Source organism: Apostichopus japonicus, chromosome 7, assembly GCF_037975245.1.
Source record: "Apostichopus japonicus isolate 1M-3 chromosome 7, ASM3797524v1, whole genome shotgun sequence".
NCBI lineage: Eukaryota > Metazoa > Echinodermata > Holothuroidea > Aspidochirotida > Stichopodidae > Apostichopus > Apostichopus japonicus.
The window spans coordinates 23806753-23823449 of NC_092567.1; the positions used below are offsets into that span (position 1 = coordinate 23806753).

A 16697-nucleotide genomic window follows, 5' to 3' on the forward strand; every position below is an offset into this window, starting at 1 on the left:
AATAGTTTTTTTTATTCCATCCATAACCTTTTTGAAGATTGTCACCAGTCACACATCATGTTCGACCTCATCGCATGTCCCGTGGATCATTGCTTTTGTAGGTGATTCTACGTCGCGGCCCACAATACCCGACAGCCCCACTTTTGAACGTTTTAAGCCCATTATTTGTTCAGAATTCACATTTTTCGTAAATAAACTCACTTCAAAACATACCCATAATGTTGCAAAACAATTCATCTATGGACAACCAATATAGAAAAACCTCCTTGAACCCCTAACAGACCGGCCAAAATTGCTCGAGTAGAGGGAAGTATGATGAAGAATGTTGGTCAGGAAATTTTCGAAAATTCAGACACAGTTAATTTATTGGTGTACAAATATTAAAACCTCTATAACGGCTATTATAAAACTTCGTTGAAGGAAATGAAACAAATGCCAGATATTTTCGAAACCGAACACTACACATATAGGCGTAGGAGGCGGGGCTGCAACCCCCCCCCCCCCATTATTTTTTTTCTGAAAATTCGGGCAATATGCTGAGAATTTTTCGGGCACCTACTGAAAGAAAAATAAATTGCAATACATAGCTACATCTAAAGGAAATTAATGAAAAATCATCTCCTTGGTAATTAAAATAAAGTTCTAAGCTTGGCCGACTAATTAGCCATAACTAATGTAAAAGAGAGTTTTTACATAATTGGACCTCCATGCTTTTTCTCCATCTACATAAGACATTTCGTTGTTTACATTAGCATCCCGCGGTGTACTGCGCAACTTTCACGGACCGTACGGTACACGATGGCATGCGATGTAATAACCGATGCTTGCTTATATGATATTGACATTAACATGTTGAACGCGCGCTGAGCGCGCGAAAAATGTTGGTTATATTTTTCGGGCAAGCTCCCCAAATCAAATTGGGCTGCTTCGCCTTTGACTACACACACAGACAGTTTTGAAGCTGTTCATCCTGGAACGCCATTTTCATGCTCACTGATATGATTTGATATCTGCTGTTTGCTTGAAAAATTCGAACAAGCGCGTAGCGAGGAATTTGCCAAGGGAGGGGTGAAGTCTGTAGGCAAACTATCTAAGCGTAGCGCCACCATGAGTTGGCGCGAAGCGTACAAGAAAATTTTGGCCGAAAAAGGCCGCCCAGATCGCTGAAAATGACACTTCCCAGGCCTTGTTAGTTGTATCTAAGCATTTTCTATTTTGAAATTACTAGCGATATCATAATAAAAATATGCTCATGGAGGGGGGGGGGGTGGTCGCCCCCTTCCCGAAATGCGTCATGTTCCCCGACGACTCGGTCGAGTTCCAGACCAGCCACAGTTGGTTTCATAGCACAATTGTACAATTGTTTAAGGCGTCCATACACACACACGCGTTATGATAGACCATATATAATATATATATAGATACATTAGTGAGAGAGAAAATATGGAAACGTCAAAAATAGAGTTGTCGGTGTAAGGGGTAGGGTGAGGCGCACGCCCCGTCCGAAATCCTCGATCCGCTTCACTGGCTACCCTGTGTATATACTAGGGATCAGCGCTATAATGATGTCACTGTTCCTCGTTCTCTTCCCGGTGTCTTGGCGTTTTTCTTTTACTCCCTCCTTTTCTCCTTTTTCTCTCTTTCTTCTTTTTCTTTTCCCTTTCTTCCTCTCCTCCTCCTCTTTTTTTCCCCTCTTTTTTCCCTCTTTTCTTCTCTTTTTTTTCTCTCCTCTTTTTCTTACCCGGGGGGCGCGTGCCCCCAACGCCCCCCCCTGGATACGCGCCTGATAATAAGTGACCCTTTGGGGCTTTATGTACAAAACATGCGATGGACTCTTGTAATGTACCGGTAATGGTTTAAGTTATGGTTTCGACAGATTTTAGTCTCATGTCATAGGCCTCATTGGGCTCCTTCTAAGCGAAATATTTATGCGAGACTGTACTATAGGGTTTCAAATCAGGGAGTTGTTCCATAACATAGTAGGATTAATATTCGGCATAACTTTTTTTCTAATAGGGTTGTGAATGAGTGGAATGGTTTGCCTGAGAAAGTTGTACTTGCAAGTAGTGTCAATGGGTTTAAGAATGCTTTGGACAAGCACTTTAAGCATTGTAATCGGGTCTGAGTGTTTGTGTCTTCAGTTTTTTTTTCCCTCTCTTTATAGGATCCTTGATGGGGACTTAAGTGTCCCTCCTGATCCTTTTTTTCTACTAAACTAAACTAAACTAAACTAAACTTAACTCAACTAACTCCCTGTTCAAATACATGCTTGATGCATGCATGTATGAACAGGACGTCGTGATTCTACCACCTCATCCCACACAAATCGGCATCCCATGAGATTGTCTGAAAGGCCAACCAACATCAGTGGTTTGAGCAGACCACACAATTAATACAGACAGCAGACAGACTAGACTCTCTGACAGTCTCTGTATAGCTTAATACAAAACTACTATCAGCAACATATGAGTGGTTCGTTGCATACCTAGCGAAAGGCTTTGTGATCAAGACTGCATGTAAGTATTTGCGCATGCTAAGGGCGTTGTAATCAATGTTTTATGCGAATACCGTTGGATATTTCACACTGTACGACATACTTTTAGCTTTGAATGCTGGCACCGACCTACACGTGCGCCTCGTATACTGTGGTAATGTACTAAATCAATGTATAGGCCTAAGCTAAAGTGATTGTTTACGTTTTGGTATTGGTGTAAACGTAATACCTGCACCTCAAATTCAGTGCAGACCAAACAGTGGGCGTAGTTTAGAGTGCCAACCCAACAGTCTGCGTAGATGGGAGTGTACAGTGTGGCGCAATGGGTTGCTGCCATTTTGTTGAACATTGGTGTTGACGGGTCACACTAATTAGCGTCAACTCACGACAACTCACGACAACTCACGACAACTCACGACAACTCAAGACAACTCAAGACAACTCAAGACAACTCAAGACAACTCAAGACAACTCAAGACAACTCAAGACAACAGGTTTAAAATAACATCAAATACAATTGATGTTATCAGAGTATATCCGGAGACACGTTTAAAACTGACTGGAACCAGCGTGCATACAGATCTTTCACGGGAAAAAATGTTTTTGTCGTAAAAATCGCCAACTTTTTTCTAACGTTGAATTGGACGACGTGATGCCATTGCGCTTGCGCAATGACATCGGACCGAACCATTACACTACAGGTAAGTGTAATTTTTCAATCGAGAATGGTGCCCACACGTCACTGGTAACTTGGCAAAAGGCGACGAGCGCCATCTAATTTTACTTAACTACTTTTTATGAGAATCATTCGTTACTATACTATACTACTACTACTACTAGTGTCAGTGAGTACTACTACTTTTTGTGAATGGTCTTTTATTCATTTTTACAGAGCCATTCCTATGTTTAACCAGATCGTGTTATATTCAGGGTAAGCTTTAATTCATGATTGTGTGATAGGATTTAATTGCAGAGTGATGAAGAGTGTTTGAAAAAAGCACTTTTGAAACATTGGCACTTAATTTCGCAACACGCGGAATTATCCAAACTTTGGTGCTTTATTACTACGACAACCCACCTTACCGACACTGTACACAAGGTACTTTCCAAACCTAGCACAAACCCACCCATATTATAAAGGTTCGGTCCGATGGCATTGCGCAAGCGCAATAGCATCACGTCGTCTAATTCAACGTTAGGAAAAAGTTGGCGATTTTTACGACAAAAACATTTTTCCCGTGAAAGATCTGTATGCACGCTGGTTCCAGTCACTTTTAAACGTGTTTCCAGATATACTCTGATAACATCAATTGTATTTGATGCTATTTGATGTTATTTTAAACCTGTTGTCTTGAGTTGTCGTGAGTTGTCGTGAGTTGACGCTACTTAGTGTGACCGGTGTTGACTGTTGTATAGCATTTGATTAGTTGGATATTACAGTAGATCTAGCAAAAGTTGACTCCAACGCATGTGCCATTATTTGGTTCTATCATAACAACATGACGAGAAAATACGAACGATAGTTAACCCTGACTAGTGTAATCACTCAACGTTCCCATGATCTCATGCTTGTCTGCTATGAGATACGTAGATCAGTGCAGTCTGCCTGTGAAGTCTGAGACACCAGGTCCGCATTATTGCTCTTCATTCGTATAAAACCTGATGACTTTCAAAGGAGTAAGGACTATATCCTGACACTGCATGTGATTTTGCTTTGATATTACCTTAAAGTTAAAGATTGAGTGTTATCAATCCCTGACTGTGTGTAGGATAGGGCTAACTAAGGTCTAGGCAAGGAATTGCTACCGTTATTCAGTGTAAAGGCTAATAATAGGTCTATACATTAGGCTTGGGTAGTGATACTTTGCCCCAGACAGACCCTTTTATATTGTTGTGTAGAGGATTTCCAATGCCTCTCGGTAAAATCAAAGATAATCTTCAGTATTGTGATTGGTTATTGATACATAATTATTCATTAATATGTATGTCATGTGATTTGGTCAAGAGACCCAGATCGAAGCTTCTGGAAGGACCTTTGCTGGTTCAGACAGGAGTCACGTTCTGGGAGTTGTTGACACAAGAAAATATTCGAAACGCGGACAAAATATCAATAAATCGGAGTCGAATCAAACCTTAATCGTGTTTCTGATTATTGCTAATTATCCTGAGATGTCTAATTAATCAAGCCAGCCAACGAAAACACAACAATATGTAAGCATAGGCTTGGGTGGAAGTGTGACTAGTTGTGCTACAGCAATACCAATTTAACTAATGGAAAGAGTGAGTGGAACTTCATGAGTGGAACTGTCACTGTGCCAGTGCAAACTGTTTTGACCATATCCTGTGAGGGATCCATGTCCTATCCATATCCTGAATATTAACCATATCCTGTAATCAGCCTAAGGCTAGCTATACTGTAGGTCTAATTCTTATACTTTTGGCTGGTAATCCATCAAAGTTAGTTGTTTCTAGCCTTTTGAATATATTGAAAATGATGATTTCTGATTTATTTTCAGGCTTGATTGTAAAGAGATTGTGTCTATAAAACTGTTTTGAAGATCAGCAGGGTTGGCAAATTTTCCTAATGACTGTCTGCCAGAACTGGTGTATATTTGTTGAGACATTACATCACTCGATTTGACTAATTACTTCAATGGACTTGGCAGAAAGTCAGAGATTACCTTCAAAACACTGAAATTTCAATGTTTTAGCTGCAATAGTCAAGTGTATTGATATGCCTAAATATTATGAAACACAACTTATAGCTAGATCTAGATGGTAGCTATGTATCATTGGTTTGAGAATTGATATAAATATTTTATTTCCAATATACAGCTAGCCATTTTGCACAAGATTCTTTACTTTCTACCAAACCGACGTTTAGCTGCATGAGACATGGAGTTGAATGACAGTACCACAGACAATCTCATTCTGAAGCTGTTTGATGCTGGAGCTGTAAAGTTTGGAGAATTTACTCTGAAAAGTGGCATAAAATCACCAGTTTACTTTGACCTGAGAGTAATGGTATCATATCCTGAAATTATGGTAAGTGTGCATGTACTGTACCTACAGTATATGCAGTGACCCAATGCTGTCTACAGTTTTTTATCTTTGAATGTGGACCGTTTTCATGCAAACACTTACAAGTAATCGTAAAATAGATAACTTTATTCTTTAGTATGTCTTTTTTCAGTTATGTCACTATAGTACATGTAAATACTACCACCAGAACAGTCAGTTCTGATCGATGTTAATTTGCCATGTTATACATTGAGGGCCTTTACTTTAGTGGCAGATGTGTTGATATGGCTGACATTCTCATTAGGTAAAGTAGTCTGCCGGACAAGCTCGGGCCCACAAAAGATTTAAACGTGGCCTTCGGAAAAACAAAATGGTTTCTAAATTACAATTATGACCCATTGAATGTTTTTCTCAAGCTAGTCAATGCAAAGTGTTAAATGTTATAAGCATTTAGGCCGATCCAGCCTTGAAGCATATCATTATAAACAGGAAGTAGAATACATTCAATATTATAATTTTATAAAGTTCCCAAAATATGTGCAATATTGATAATAGGACTAGACTTCAAAGTATATATGCTAGTGTAATATTGTCCTCCAATATATGACAAATATAAAGAACTTTTAGAGCAAATTTTAAAGCCACTTTTTTTTCTTCTCCATATGACAACCCAAATAGTAAATTCTGTTATTTTTTAAGTTCTAATCAGTCTGGTATTGCATCGCAGAAAGCTATGCAAAATAGGCAAATTGCTATACAAGTGCTAGGATGTACAGCAGTGTTTGCAGACAGGAACCTTGTATTTTGTAAGAAACCAAGTTCAGAGCCCGAAACTGCTAGATACAAAGTTTAAACATTCAATTGTACCCTGAAAGCTAAGTACTCAAACAATTGTGTTGGAACAATATGTTGAGAACTTGTTTAATGGACTGTTACCATTGATATCCATATATATCAGAATGGTTCTAGGACCCATCCTGCCACAAGATAAGTCTCTAAATTATCATGTCCTTCTATTCAACTTCATACATGTGCCTTTGCTTTAAGAGGGTGTTAAATTTCAGAGGGGAAACCTCTCACCTTTCAAGTAGGAAGTGAAACGCAGGTATTGCATTCCTCTTTGTCATTTTATTCCATGATAGGATGAAAACATTTCAGCTATTATTACAGTGTTCATAAACTTTTTGTTCCATTGTGATCCTAAAAATGTTGAACAAAGTGTTTTGAGTAGCCTATTCAGGTTATCGAGAACCTTGTACCCTGTTTTGCTCAAAGGATATGTCACTTTAAAACCCAAAATTAATATATTCTGCCAAATATTCTTCTTTCTAGTTGGATCAACTTTCTCAAATAAAAGTGTTTACTCAAGGAAATGAAAGTGTACCTTTTGTTTTGTATTTTCCCCATTCTGTTAGGAATGTTATTTAACTAATGTTATTTTGTCTAATAACTGATTATGTTCTATAGAAAGAAGTATCAGAAGTATTGTGGAACATTGCAGAGAAAATGGATGCAAAGTTTGATTCAATTTGTGGAGTGCCTTACACAGCTCTTCCAATTGCAACTGTAAGTGGACACTGTCATTCAAATGATAGATCATAATTTGTTATTATTCATAAGAGGGGGGGGGGGGATGTGATAGGGTGAGAGAGAAGATGAGGGCAGAAATTATTGAGGGGTGGGAAGATACGCAGGGAGGTAAGGTGAGGTAACGAAGGATGAGGGGAGGGGGTTGATATGCCTGGTGGCTACAGTGTTCAAAGCTTTCATTTGCAATAAAAATGTAAACTCTTCGTACAATAACTAAAAAGTTTGGCTGTAACTTGTTGTTGAAGGATGGAAATTATGAGGAATATGATGGGGGGGGGGAGGTTGGATGTGTGAGTGTGGGGGGGGGGAGTTGGAGAGGCATATATTTATTACAAATGTACCAAGAAATGTTTGATATTGCAAGTGTAGGTGTACTTTTCATTCAATTATTGGAATACAATTAGTTACTCAGGAGAGGGGATGTAGGGACCAGATGAGAAAGAAGGGGAAGTATTTATATCTTAAAGAGTAATGCAAATGATGGGAGAATATATTATCAATCTGGGAAAGAGGAAAATTGGGGAAGGAATGGAGGTAATGGGATGTATTCCACATGGACAATTCATTCATAGAATATCTTCTTAACTTGCCACTATACTGTACATGTGTGTGTGCAGTGCAATGCATTGATATATCATATAGACTTAGTTTTGTCATTCAGGGGGAATGGACCATAAAAACTGTATATAACGATGTTCAGCATTCCATTTACTTGTCTTAGATTTATGTAACCTTGAGGGAATACAGCATTTAAGTGTTTTCAGTAGCTACTGTAGTTGGCCATAAAAATAATTTGAAAGATTTTAAAGTTTTTGACTTGTCATAGTAGCCTACCTTGGAGGACAATGGTCTCTAGGGTAATCAGTTTCGGTTCAATTAAAGTATGTTTCATACAATAAAATTGTAAATATTGAAAGGAAATTGATATTATATTAGTAGAAGAGGATGGAGCATGTTTGAGGATAAACCAAATACAGTCAAAAGACATACATAATATACAGAGAAGAAAGTCTAAATACAAAGGACATACAGAAGATACAAAGAAGTTAGGAAGAAATTAATGAAAGAATAATCATTCAATCAACAGGGTTTCATAGATATTACAAAATTAAGATCAGAGAAGATTCTCTATCCGAAGAAAATTACAAAAAAAGTGGATGTATCTGGATTTAAACTTCAGTAAGGAATAGTTAAAGTTCTGATTGGTTGATGGGTTGGGACTAGGCAGGAGGAAGTAGTCCCAGATGTGGAGTAAGGGGATGCAGTTCTGAAATATGCCTCATTCATTAGGTTCGGTAGATCAATTAGAGACAGATAAGGATCATTGCTAGTAAACACCCAGGCCAGTATGGCTTGGGAATTTGGAATTGATACAACCATTAATAAAGAAACCCATCCTCATACATGAACATGAGTGAAGAGAATATTTTGTAATTATGAGGAAAGAGGGTAACAATAAACATACATTTGGTGTTCCAATATTTCCTACTCATCTGCCATTTTACAGTTGATGTCCGTGGAGCACAGAAAGCCAATGTTAATCCGTAGAAAAGAGGCGAAGGACTACGGCACAGCAAAGATGATAGAAGGACATTTTGAAAAAGGAGATAAATGTCTGGTCGTGGAAGACATTGTCACCAGTGGATCCAGTATTTTTGAGACATCAGAGGTAAATTATTTCGGTAATTGCTGAAATCTCAGGCTGTTTCGTTGGTGTGCTAAAAACTTCTGAAATTGATTAATTATTGTATTCAGGTATATTGTACATTGTTAGATAATTTGTGATGTCATTCACAGACAACTCGTCTAAACTTGATTTCTTCAATTACAGTCTTTGGTTGCTGTGGGGTTAAAGGTCACCGATGCTGTAGTTCTCCTGGATAGATGCCAGGGAGGGTCAGCAAGACTGCAGCAACATGGAATTAAAACTGAAAGGTATCAACAAGTTAGTGCTAAATATGGGAAATTTTACACAAAATTAATTGAATTTCAGGATATGGTACCCATCATTATTGTCATTGTGAACAGCCTACTTTTAGAATCCATTATCCATGGACTTAAAAGTCACCCAGTAGATGATTGGAATTAGTTGGCCAATAGATATTCAATTCATGTAACAGATAACTGGAAATCATTTGGCCGAAAAAATTCCTCTCATATATAGATGATAGAATGAGTAGGTAAGCAACGACCCCATTTAAGTAATCGATCATTGAATCAGCTGGCCATAATCTCATTCATCAATCAGTCAGATTCCTATTAATGTAGGTTTAAGTGCTTGAGTCACTTTACCCTGTGTCCATGCATTAGGCCATTGTGTTGATAAGGTAAGCTGGGGGAGCTGCAATATCCTCTGCAGCAAGGCTTGAATCAATATGGAACAATTGAGGTTATCTCAGCTGACCAGAAGTGCTTATTGTGTGAAACTGCACGGAAGAAATGATTACATCATACACAGCCCACTTGCAGGAGCTGCAAACCCCTGCGCACACTACACAGCTCCCTCAACATCCTACACAGCCTGGCTGCATGAGGCTGCAGCCCCCTCAGCATCCTACACAGTGCCTAATGTCACTTCTTCAGTGGATTGATTTTATTTCTGTGTTTATAGTTCTTGGGTCTCTTAGCTTGGCTTCTTTTGCTTAAGTTTAACTTAAAAAGTTACAGTTCTTAGTCTGGACTTGTAGGTTCATTACATGGGTGAATGACTCACTTAGCTTGACTCTGTTTATGTAGATCACTAATTAAGCTAAATTAGCCAGGACTTCATTATATAGATTCATCACAAAGGTGTAATCATGCCTGATTCTGTCCATGTGATTTAATCATAAGGTTCATTACATGAATGGATAGAAAAGCTAGCACTTCTTTCGCAAGACTCTGTATGACCATTTTCACTTTCTCTAAAATAACAGTGCCTTCACGATCCGAAAAGTCCTAGATGTTTTAGTCCAGCATGAGAAGATCAAGTTACCAATGAAGAGAGAGGTTGAAGAATTCATCGACGGCAACCAGTTTGAGTCAAAGTCTATCTTTACTCCAAGAAAGATATCTCCTGAGGTAAGACTAACTGCATCATCACCATAGCAACATTGATTGTAAGAGAGGTAACCAATCAGCAGTAACCAGTAGTGTGTCCCATTTCAAGAAAGCATTCTGTTTTGTACCACATCTAGCATGTTCCAGTAACTTTTAGCAGTGTCCTCTCTTTGTCATCTGGCCAACTCAGATCCATCATTCTCCTCCTGCGACCCAAAATGACCAGTTTGAAAAAATGTTGAAAAAAGTTCTGAAAAATTTTCATGTGAAAAAATCATGTTTTTCTCCTCTACTTGCTTTCATTTTCTCCTCCTACATCAAGTTTTCTCTCCTATGTCATTTGTAATAGGTACTCACTTATGCAGAGAGAGCTAAACTCTGCAAGAATCCAGTCGCTCGTAAGCTGCTGAACCTGATCGAGGAGAAACAGACGAATTTGGCTTTCGCCGCGGACGTGACGGACGCCGAAGAATTTCTGAAGGTAACTTTACCAGCTGATGCATACAAATCAACCCTTTGTGGAAAAATTAGGCAATTAAGCAACATTTCTATTAAGCCACAATGCTTAGATGAGATGTTAATGAGATGCAAATCATTAGATGTTAATAAGATGCAAATCATGTGATGTCAATGCAAATAAGTTTGGCCAAGAATTTAATGTGCAAAAAACTTTAGCTAGATGTTCAGACCTGCCATTAAAGTGTTGCATAACTAGACTAGACGTTGGTGTTTTACAGACTTGAATTGAGTCTGTACTCATATCTGTATTCTGTCCCCCTACATTTTCCTCTTGGATTTGTACTGGTATGCATTCTCAGGGAATATTGGAAAACTAGTATAGATGTTGATACCAGATGAGTACTCATGCATAGAGCCGTGTACGCATATTCCATACCAAGGGGAATTCTGTTTGCACTGATACTGAAGCTTATTCCAATCAAACAACTAGTCTGGTCTTCTAAGGATCCGTATTGTATTTTCAAGATATTGAATGTGTTTTTTTTTTATGATGCTCTTACAAGAAGCCAACAACTTGAATATTACTCTTGTTCAAGGGTGAGAGGATACAATAAAATAGATTATAAATGTAAAGTTTAATTTGCCGACATCTCCTCATTCTGTTTGCAGCTCGCAGATGTGCTAGGCCCTCACATATGTATCTTCAAGACCCATATTGACATCCTGAAAAACTTTTCTTCCGATGTCGTCACCAAGTTAAAGGCCCTGGCAGTGAAACACCGCTATCTCATTTTCGAAGACAGGTAGGGGTCCCATCTATCGTGATGAATTTTTAGTTGGTTTTAAACTTTCTTTTAAAGTCTTTTTTTTTTACCAGTATCCTACTAACCTACTACCCTGCACATAGCTTAATCAAGGTATAGTGTGATTTTGATCAATCAATGTTTCTCTCTGGCCCTAATAGAAAATTATTTGAGAACCCCAACTACAGTTGAAAAATACTCTGAAATATTAGCTGCAGCAAATTAAATTAAATATTGGTATCACTTTGACTTTTTAGAAAATTTGCAGACATCGGAGGAACTGTGAAACACCAGTATCGAGCGGGTGTGCATAAGATTGTAGAATGGGCTGACATCGTCAACGCTCATCCGGTCCCAGGTCACGGGGTGGTCGAAGGGCTCAAGGAAGCTGCTACTGGCAAGCAGAGAGGTTGTCTTCTGATTGCAGAGATGAGCTCAAAGGGTAACCTAGCAACGGGACAATACACAGCAGGTGAGTTTCACAAAAGTTTGAGTTTTGTGAATATTTAAGCCTCTGGGATACAGGATTCTCCACAAGTTTTGTTTGTTTCATAGGTAAACAAAGTCTATGACCTGAAAAGGTCTTGTATAATCACCACAATAGGTTAACACAGTACCCTTACAATTTTTATTTTCTAGCTGCGGTTAAGATGGCAGAAGAAATGTCAGACTTTGTAATCGGTTTCATCAGCCAGTCAGCGGTCAGTGCTAAGCCATACATGATCCACATGACACCAGGTAAGCAATTCAACCTGGGGAACTGTGGGGGCCTGGGCCAACATTCTTCCCCCCCCCACCACCCATAGTGTTATGAAAAACCTTGACATAAATAAAAAGTGCACTTGTTTGGTAAAAAAATAGTATCCTATTCCAAGTTTTGTAATTAAAAAGTTTGTTATATAGCAATTGCCCATTTGTTGAGAAATAGTTGAAAAGACATATCTATCTAGAATCCCTGCAGATCTGCCAAGCAGCCTTATGGCTTTTTTTCCCCCTCTAAGATATTTAGCTAAGTAGTGAATACTCAATCTGACACTTGGTCCTGTTAGTGATAATCATATGCAAGCAAGTTTCTGCAAGTTGAAGTAAAAGTTGAACAGGTTTAAATGGATTACAAAAGTGTGAGATTTTAGAAAACTAAAAAAATTTGTGTTATTAGTGGCAGTAAGAATGAACCCCCCCACCCTCCAAAAAAAATTGTACATCAAATTCAATGCAAATTCTGGCTTTAGGAATTCAAACACTCTTCTTTTCTAGGTGTGAAGTTGGTACCTGGGTCAGGAACGTTGGGTCAACAGTATGTGACCCCGCAGCAAGCCATCGTGGAAAAAGGAAGTGACATCATTATTGTTGGCAGAGATATTTATGAGGTAAAGTGCTTGAAAAGGGAGTGAATGATATCAAAAGGAGGAGGATAAGTACAATAAGAAAAATTATAACTAGTAATTAGACTAAAATATGATAACAAGATAAAGAAAGGAAAAAAGGCAAAGGAAGGAGGTACAAGCAAAAAAACAAAGTGGGGAAAATGGTGGGGGGGTGGGGGAAAGGAGATTAAAAGATAAAGGAGACACCCTGATACACACTGCATACATCACATAAACATTACATTTTTTCTATGTTTTGTAAATAACTTCAAACTTCTTGTGACTGAAAATTTTAAATATTTTGAAACTTGAACCAAACAAACTAGTTCGGTTTTTCCGTTTGTTGAATTCTTAAGTTGAGACGTCATGATTCTATCTCTACCTTCTTCAATATTGTTTTTACCTCAACAGGCTTCCAATCGAGTCGGGGCTGCTGCCAATTACAAGAAAGTAGGTTACCAAGCTTACTGTGCTCGGATGTTCAGAAGAAAAGATAAAGATTAAGACAGAGAATTGAAAGCAAAACAAAAACAGTTTCTTTATGCAACTTCATCAATATAGCCACCCAGTTTACCCACTTTATTCTTTCCACATTTTATTAAATAAAGCCACATTACAAATCAAGTTCTGTGTTTCTTTGGTTTATAATTATAATACTCAATGTATTTTGGGGAATGTGGATGCTGATTACTTGGCAAAGTAGAAGTAAATATGAAAATAGAGTCCATTCAAAACCAAATCACGGACAAGTCGGGTCAAAATTCTGCACATATTTATATAATTTTTGTTTGTTTTTGTACTCAATATTTTTTGGGGGAGAATGGAGGTGCTTATTCCTTGGCACAGCAGGAGTAAACATGATAGTAGAGTGGTTTTCTAATTTTGATATATTTAGAAGTTTGTTTATGGTGCCACAATGGTTGATTGGCTTAGCTCTTTAAGAAGGTTTGGGTTTAAAATACAAATGCTACCCTGTTTGCAATAATTTGCAATATTTGCGATAATTCCGCAAGTGTTATAGAAGTTTCATTCACCAGATAACAGATCAGACTACCGGATCAGACTTCTAGATCAGACTACCAGATCAGATCAGCAAAATGACTGTCTGGACCTGATTTTAAATATATACTTAATTCATCGATTTAATATCTGCCTTGTGTGAATTTTTGGATGTGTTGATATCGAAAACAAATCTAGGACTAGGAGATTTACAGTGATAACCTTCAGTTGCTTAGAATGTGACAATTGTAAACATGTGTCACTTACATAACTCAAGGGAAGAATGATATCAGGATTGTTGCCCTTAATCATTTTGTTTTTTTTTGTATGCAAATAATCTTTGTAACTTGATTTGTACGTGAATGCAAGTATTAAGTCATGGTCGTCAAGTCTATGAGCGTAAACTAGTGTGCTATAATATGCTAATGGCTGGTTATGAAAGTATTCAGCATAACGTTTTTGATCTCTAAAAGTATCCTTTCGTGAGGAGTCGTCTTAAAGATTGCTCTCTCAAATCCGTTGAATTTATCCCTATTATAATATGAGAAAAGGAACTATTCAGCTTTTCTAATGATTTTTAACATCAACTTGTTTCCAGATGCATTTAAATCAACATGGAGATAGAGCTAGAACTTAACATAATCAAATGTTTTTCTTGTTTCATGGAGTTGTGGATTGGGTTGGAGTTGTGGAAAGGGAGAGGGTAGGGAAAGGGCTAGGTACATTGGGGGATGGAGGTAGGGCTGGGTGAGTAATAGCGGTATGATTCTTGCTTCTCTGTGCAAAGACAATACCTGCAGGAGTCTTGAACATGCTGTGCTCTACAAAAGATCTCCAATAAAGAGAACAGTAGCATCTTATATCCATATACCTGGAAATTTTAGGCGGGATGTTAAATTTGTGGAGAGATCGTGAAATATGGAGTGAGAAACTAAATATTTCTGGAATGAGGTCTGTTTTTGAAGATTTCACTTAATGTTCCAAAAGATTGAATTGTTTTTTTTTTTAAAAGTCTGTTTTAAGACAAAAAAGGAAAGAAAAAAAAAATTCTTTCAAAGAGTGAAAAACAGGGTAATTTGTTTTTGAAATGCCAAAAATTAGAACACTGCAAATTTACATTGGTAATCTTATTTTTACCTTCATTCTTTCAATGATGCAGTAGCTGTATTTTTTTGAGGAAATTTGGATTAATTTCATATGGTTTTTATTGCTAATACCAAAGCAGGAAGTTGTCTCTATAGGAGTCTTTGATAGTTTTAGAAGATCTTCTGGTGGCAGAATGAAAAGTTCAAGTGCTACTGGGTTTCAAGTATATGTAAATATTTGTTTAGCATTGGTGGCACGAGTTTACGCCATCTGGGAAGGGGGGGGGGGGCAACAAGGCAGGAATATTTTATGGGTGCAACAAAATGTACACTGATATTGGGGAGGGGACTCCCCTCCCCTTAGACCCTTTATACAAATAAAATGACTTAGATGCAAGTGGTGCTATCATTTGACATTTTTCACATTAATGCATAGCATTGAAAGCTGTTTCTAATACAAATAATTGGCCTAGCTCTATATATTTTGGAAAAGTACTAAAGGGACTGTTATTGAGTGTAATTTCAGGTTTATTTTCCACTTATCATATATATATATACATATAAACAATAACAGAGTCAAATGAGTAATTTACTCAAATTATGATGAAGTAACAATAAACAAAGTGCAAAGGATGCTATAATGGAACCAGAAGTAAGTAGAAACTTTTCATGTCTGGACCCTTAAAAAAATTTTTTTTTTTTTAAATATACAAAAATAACAACTCAGCGTGGGTGGTTTGTACTATTATTTAAAAAGGTAATACTTGAGTTTTCTTTGCTTGAATTTGCTTTTATCTTGCTATATCTAGCTATATCTAGCTATGAAGGACAGTTAGTTGCCATTTACAGGGCTCAACATAATTTAGTAAGTGGCACAGCCCATGAACCAACAGCCAATGACAACGTAACTTATTAGCTTGATTATAATCAAGTATCCTTTCAAATAATGAATGAAGGACTTAAAGGAATGAAAGAAAAATGATTGGAGTTTGTTAGCCACGTGATTCATTTGTGAGTACTTAAAAAGCACTTATTTAATGCTATATGCAAGTCAGTAGCTCAAAATCAAATGTCGTAAACATTATGACCCAATCCGCAATATCAGCATTTTGAGTATTAAAGTGTGCTGTGTTACGGATTTGAAGATAAAGTGCAAACTCGAGCCAAGTGGATTGATCAAGATTTTGAGAAAGCCAAATTAACTTGTCTTCATAAGTTTCCTTTGCTCTGACAAAAATGTTACTCTATAACATGGAAAGAAGAAGGCAAGGCAGTACTTTTGATTATCATAGAACTGTGTCATTATGATGATTCTGATCATGGAAGGCCAACTAGTTGTTATGATTTAAGAATTGTGTTAAACCTACACATATATCTTTTTCAGTAGGAAAATTTTCATGACATAAGTTTTGAATGGACAATTCTACATTTATTCTTATGATCTTATCAACATTCTTCAAGATGATGTTAGCTAATGACATATCCATCCCATAATAAGTGTGACATATTCGTTGAAAAGCATATAAAACTCTTATTAAATCAAACATTCCATCTTCTGAAAGGTCTTGTTCTTCATATGTTATGTTTTATTTTGTGTAAATGACTCAAATGTCTTCCAAATTTTTGACAGAAAATAATACATAAATATGACAGTTTAAAAAATCAGTAGTGAAATATTTATCTCATATTTGTGGTAACAGTGACTCACTGTTAGTTATCATGCTAGCTGGTGTTAGATTGTCGTATCTCACTTGAAAATGTCAATTCAACTTTAAAATTGAGTTTTCCTCCATTTACGCAGATGCATTGGCCAAATTATGACTCAATATTAGTTAAATAT

At 37.3% G+C, this 16697-nt stretch overlaps 1 protein-coding gene across 1 annotated transcript; it reads left to right on the forward strand.

The window, feature by feature from the left end:
- The first annotated feature begins 2361 nt into the window (after nt 1–2361).
- On the forward strand, nt 2362–16509 carry LOC139969805 (uridine 5'-monophosphate synthase-like). The gene is made up of 12 exons (XM_071975086.1): nt 2362–2516; nt 5330–5539; nt 6983–7081; nt 8613–8774; nt 8937–9040; nt 10021–10165; nt 10494–10625; nt 11273–11406; nt 11664–11878; nt 12046–12144; nt 12664–12776; nt 13185–16509. Exons 2-12 carry the CDS (start codon nt 5390–5392, stop codon nt 13275–13277), a joined length of 1446 nt encoding a protein of 481 aa, XP_071831187.1. The 5' UTR covers nt 2362–2516; nt 5330–5389; the 3' UTR covers nt 13278–16509.
- The last annotated feature ends 188 nt before the right edge of the window (nt 16510–16697 follow it).

Coding starts and splice junctions, on each gene's coding strand:
- LOC139969805 (XM_071975086.1), top strand. CDS start 5,390: ATGGAGTTGAATGACAGTACCACAGACAATCTCATTCTGAAGCTGTTT. Junction 7,082..8,612: donor CAGCTCTTCCAATTGCAACT/GTAAGTGGACAC, acceptor GCCATTTTACAG/TTGATGTCCGTGGAGCACAG. Junction 10,166..10,493: donor CAAGAAAGATATCTCCTGAG/GTAAGACTAACT, acceptor CATTTGTAATAG/GTACTCACTTATGCAGAGAG.